The 6,125-nt window shown below is 40.8% G+C and overlaps 1 protein-coding gene across 1 annotated transcript; it reads right to left on the bottom strand.

The window, feature by feature from the left end:
* Positions 1 to 704: 704 nt before the first annotated feature.
* On the bottom strand, positions 705 to 5,259 carry LOC308310746 (uncharacterized protein). The gene is made up of 6 exons (XM_080757151.1): positions 5,033 to 5,259; positions 3,185 to 3,341; positions 2,751 to 2,852; positions 2,162 to 2,287; positions 1,128 to 1,169; positions 705 to 998 (listed from the first exon to the last, which is right to left on the bottom strand). Exons 2-6 carry the CDS (start codon positions 3,338 to 3,340, stop codon positions 906 to 908), a joined length of 519 nt encoding a protein of 172 aa, XP_080613277.1. The 5' UTR covers position 3,341; positions 5,033 to 5,259; the 3' UTR covers positions 705 to 905.
* Between the last annotated feature and the right edge of the window lie 866 nt (positions 5,260 to 6,125).

Raw genomic sequence — 6,125 nt, 5'->3', positions numbered from 1 at the left:
GCCTCAGTGACAACTTCATTCATACTGCTGCAAAGCCTCATTCATCAGCTGTCTGTCGTACCGCGGCGAGTCGACGCGCACCCAAAATAGCAGACCTACAAGCTCACATTGGGTGGTGTCCGCGACGCCATGTGAGCTTGTAGGTCTGCAATTTTTGGACGCGGGACAGCCCGGACAGGACAGGGGACACCGTTGTGTGGCGAAGCATAAACCAGGCTCGAAGTTACCCGTCAAGAACAAGTCTAAGTTCCGGTAACCGTAACGTATTTCAAACTAAAAGTAAAACATGTCGCCACCTTTATTTGTTCGAAATAGAATACAAGCTGTATTAATTCATGTATTATTAGAATAAATATGTAACCAGTGTAAAAATAAGTGTATATCTGAATAATTTTAACTAATTTGTTTGAAAACATCAGACACAGGCACTTCTTGATTACAAGTCATACTACGAAACAAACATGACAGTTTGTCATGCCTTGGGTCACATTATGATCTCTCCACAGAGATGGCTAAATAGCTGGACCCAATTATAACCACATATTAGGTGAGGTTCCATACACCCTCTTTTTGTCACTTTAGTTGTCTTGTAGGCCCACCACATTGGAAATTGTATGAATGCATTTATAGTTTATAATTTCTGTAATGAGTCTCTTTGCACCCCCTCCCCCTCACTCACTCAGGAACAATATGGAAATAAGATCTCAAGCTTTATCGTATTTTATTACAAACTAAATATGTACATTGTACATACAACAATGTTGTAGACAGAAAAAAAACTAAAACAAAAAACAAACGCTCCTTACACCCAACTGGACAAATGAACTGAACAACATTTTCAGAGCACTGTAAGTGGATTGAAAATTCTCAGAGCCCTGTTCTCTTACTACTCTACTGATTTGTCACTAGGAGCGTCCGTTCAGCAGCAGGTCCATATAAGCTCCGGTCACCAGACTGTCCTCTGAGACTCCTAGTGCCTTCATAAGATCCCGGGCCACCTTAAAACAAAACAAAACCAATGAAACTCAAACATTAATGATCAGCGTGTCGTCAATATCAAAATACATCAATAAATTATTCACTATGAGCAACCTGAGGGAGAAAAGAAGAACAATTGAAAAACAAACCTGCTGTCCCTCCTCAACACTCTGGTCAGGACGCATCACAACCTAAGAGAGAGAGTGAGAGAGAGAGAGAGAGAGAGAGAGAGAGAGAGATAAAGACAAAAATCCAATCACTCTCAGCCATAATTATGTTCAAGCTGCATGCATCCAATACAAAGTTTACATTATGTTTAGGTCTGTCACAATCAATACATCACCTTATCGCAATTATTTGTCATAAATCAATTTGTCATAATTGAATAAATTAATCTGTTGAAAAATGTTCATTTATACATTTTCATGCAGTGCGTTGTGTAGATTAGCTATTTCCAGTATTCTATAAAAGTATTAACCCATTTTGGGCGTTTTAAGCATTGTTATACTTTAGCTATTGGAAAATAGCAGATCTACAAGCTCATAGCACGGCACAGTGCCGCGCTACGAGCTTGTAGGTCTGCTATTTTTTGTCGATGCGTGGCACAGAACATGAACTTTGCAAACTTGTGAGTTAGAGCAAAGCACAAAATTAACCTATTTTTTATTAAGAGATATTATAATCATCTATGTCTATCGCCATATATGGAGTACAGTATGCAGATGTCAGAACATCATTGTGATGTCAGAACAGGCCAGCTCCATATATGGAGATATAGGGGTGATCAGGTCCAGAACCCGGCAGAGGCTTTTGTGCTGGTTCTGGACAACCGGCTATCCGATGGACTCGACATCAGGCACTGCACTCCCTGTGGGGCCGTAGAATGCATGTGTCGAATTTGAAGTGGGTGGGGTTCCAGATTACAGACGTACATACAGAGACGTGGTGCATTTATAGATATAGAGATGACTAATGTGTTGTGACTGGTAGCTCAATGTCTGTGTGTGTTATCCGTTAGGATGAATGTGAGTCATGATTTAATTAAATATACATTCTGTCTTCACCTCATGACTCCAACACTGATTTTGACAAAGATTTCTGAGGTCACCATCTGAACCTCCAGCTCCATAGTGTTACTGAGTGTGTGTGTGTGTGTGTGTGTGTGTGTGTGTGCGTTTATTACCTCCAGCTCCATATATTGTCCCAGTCCCTTCACTGTGTCCAAATGAACCCTTGTTTGACCGATCAGATAGAGATGCCTCTCCTTTCGCACCTCCCCTTTAATACCGTGGGCATCAGACAGCACCTTCTACACACACACACACACACACACACACACACACACACACACACACACACACACACACACACACACACACACAGACACACAGTTAAAACGTTTTAATTTTAAGGACCCCCACCCATTTTGGTATGCATTAAGCTGCAAGGACCCCCTTAATGCAGAGTGTAGAAATGGAACCAAATGGACCCGTATTTGGTTCCTAATAAGGATGCTATGATATACAGTATGAATATATCGATATAGCAATTCTAAATTGGATTTGACAAACAATCAGCACCTTGTTCCATTGAATGTTATTGGTTATCAAAGTGGGGTCCAGGGCGTTCCTTTTTAGTGGGTTCTAGTAAATGGACACTTCCAGGTCTGTAACAGTGAGACTGTACAAGTGGAACCAAATGGACCCATAAGGGGCAGACTTGTGGGGGTCCTTGAAATTAAACCATTTGAGAACCACTAGTGTGTCACTCACCTTCAGGTCGTCAGGGTTCTGTGTGGGACTGATGGAGTAACTAGACAGTTTTGGTCCATCAGAGTCTGGACGATCGTAGAAGATCAACTGTCCTGTGCCATCCTGGTACCCAGACAGAAACACAGCGGCAGACAGACAGATGAGAAGAATACAGACAGTTACAACATGTAAAGGCAATGTTATGGATTTGATCGTGTGTAAATCCATATTTAGGTCATTACTTTTGACCCACAACGGACTGATTGGATTTTGAAGCAGTAAATCAATGATTTAAAAGGGGCTGGTTACTGTGAAATGGCACAATATTTACCTTTGCTGATGTGTTGCCAATCGGCGATCATCAATACACAAAACCATCATAAATATAATAGATAGATAGGCTTGAATGTAGTGTGTAGTGTGTGTGTGTGTGTGTGTGTGTGTGTGTCAGTCACCATGAAGTCTCGCAGTTTCAGTCTCCCGTTGTTGCAGTTAAAAAAGGTGTCATGTTGTCTGATGACGGTGCCCTCTGATTGGCTGAGCTGACGAGCCTTCTCAGCCAATAGTGTAGCGTCGGTCACTCTGGCCTTGATCTCCACGTTGGATGGCATTCTGTTTGTAACAATGGTACATTTTTATTTCAACTTTCTTTTACAGCAAAACGACTCAAAGGGGAAAAGGATTTTATCAATGTTTTTGCTGAACAAATAAAGAGGTAGGAGCGCACACCAGTAGTGGGGAGGTGCTGACCGCAGGAGATAAAACTTGAAAAAAAGGGAAAGAGGCCACACATTGAACCAACGTTTCGGCAAACAGGATTCCTTCGTCAAGGTATCATACCCTGAAGAAGGAATCCTGTTTGCCGAAACAATTGTGGGAGACTTTTGGTTGCTAATCACTGTTAATCAAGCCTTTCGTTTTTTACTCAACATTCTAGAATACCTCAGAGGAACATTGTTCTGTGAGAATGTCGATTATTCTGACCTGAGATATTCTAACCAGTTCATTTGTCTGACGTGCTCTGGAAGCTTGAACAGTGCCAAGTCGTAGGCGTCCTGGGATTTCTTCAAGAGGTCGTCTTTCTTCACTTTCTAGCTGTCTAGCTGTCACAAGTCTAGCTGTCACTTGACTGTCAAAATCTTGACGTCTTTTATCTTTTGCTGTTTGGTTTTTTTATTTTTCCTTGGAGCCATGGCTGTGTAGTGTATATCCACCATAAAAAACTACAGTCAGGCATTTAACCACTTTGAACATATCACTATTTTTTTTTAGCACTATAACTATTTTCTGGGGGGGTCCCCAGTTCAAATATGATTATTTTGCACGGTCACAGCCTGAAAAGGCTGAAAACCCTAAGTCTATGTGATGGGTCATAAGTCTATTCAGTGTAATTTCAGCCTAGTAAACTATATCTTATCAATCTCTTCTATAGTTATAATTATAGTTATGTAACGCGACCTAAAACATTGATAAAAAGGCAGTTAATAAACAGTGATACTTCTTCTGGTATAGGGTTTCATATCAAAAATATATATGCTACTTTCTGAAGTCATGTGGCTAGAGAAGGAGACATTTACAGGTGGATTTGCATCAGCAAAGGGGGGGGAGGGGGGGTTGAGACGTAAATTTAGGGACAAACATTGATTTCAACATTTTAAGCATTAAAAATACTTTTATCCAACATTTGGTGAGAAGCATTAGAACTATACTATATAATAAGAATGTAGTTATATTTCCAACTGAAGCTGAATAAACATGATGGGGGCATTTTAGCATACCTCTACTCTACTCAAATCAAAGGGATTATTGTATAATTTTATATTTGTATATGCTTTAATAGTATGGAATTCGTGTTTTGCTTATTTTACACAAGCTATGCTATGTCATGGGGACACATGCCACCGAATACTAGGAATGACCCTGACATACAATCCTGTGATTTAAGGTAGGACCTTTTTGGACACACGAGAACCACTGTAAATCACATGATATGTTTTCTAAAAGTAGTAGGGTATAAAATAGGGATAAAGTGGTTAAACTGATTTCATATCAACTAATTTAGCTGGGAAACGAATGAGTAGTGGACCACCGCACCGACCACCTTTCGGGTCCAAAATGGAAAGAAATTGAACTTTCATTTCGTAATTTTGTCCACTCTGAGTTATAATGGGGTCCTTGAAGTGAACACGTTTGACAACCACGTACTGTACACCCTGAATGTGTCAGTGTCTTAATTTCTCACACAAAGAGACGCAGTCACACCAAATTAACATTGAGACGCTGGGTTAAGACACAGTTCTTACCTGTTTAGTGAAAGACGACGTTTAGTTGAGACTTGAGAGACGACGGGCGGCGCGAGACGGCGTGCACTGAGTCTTGATTTAACCGCCTACCGGGAAACACTTCCGCTTCCGAATATTCCTTCCGGTGTTAAGACTAGTAATAACAGCATAATAATAACTAACAATGATTATGACAAATGAGGGTGAACTGGTTGCTCTTCTGAATTATGTTATATATTTACCTGAGCGCGTCTTCCTTCTTACTAGAGGAGTAGCATCGGAGACGTTTCGAGTGGGCGTTTTTATACTAGAGGAGAGACAATGCTTACATGAGAAACGTCACTACACGTATTTTACCAGTAGGGGGCAGCATCGTACAATATTTGCACCCTGTGTGTACAAAGCTATGGTACAAAGAGAGAGAGGGGGGGGGGGGTTAACACCTATGGGTTAACCTGTTGTTTTGAGAGATTATGGGAATTCCCATTAAATAGACACATGTTTCTCCAATTGCAAATGATAAACTAGCCACTAAGCCACTCTGAATAAACCCCACGCAAAAAAAATAACTATAAGTGTAAATGGGTCTAAGCCAGGGATCTTCAACATTTTTCAGGTGGACCCCTTATGAGAGAGATGAAGCAGGGACCCCCACTATATTCCTTTTAAATTTAATTGATTTCATGACTATAAACATCTTTGTGTAATTTTTGTGTTTCTCTGACATTTAACAATTTAAACCCGATACTAAGTAAACTTGACCTATACAAGACATTTGGCTCTGTACTGTTTGATCCTTTTTCCTTCTACACCAAACCTGGCGTTGTGAGCTTGTAGATCTATTTTCAGCAAATGTTCCTCTCAGAATAGGGATGCTGGGCTGGTTCCCGTACCACTGACCTAGTGGTCTGGTCATGCACCTATAGGCTCCATTGTAGCCTGAAAGGCTTAACAGCGTGTTGCAGGTTCAAGTGCTGATACAGACGGCCTTTGCTGCGTGTCACTTCCCCTGTTTCCTTACTTACTTCACTAAAGCACTAGCCTACAAGTCCAAAAATAAAGCAAAAAAAGTTCCCATCACACAAAGATTTGGCAGCCGCCTGTAGTGACTGGG

The sequence above is a fragment of the Protomyctophum bolini genome (genome assembly GCF_963924005.1).
Source record: "Protomyctophum bolini genome assembly, chromosome: 23".
Taxonomy (NCBI): domain Eukaryota; kingdom Metazoa; phylum Chordata; class Actinopteri; order Myctophiformes; family Myctophidae; genus Protomyctophum; species Protomyctophum bolini.
This window is presented reverse-complemented; position numbering and strand designations above follow the sequence as displayed.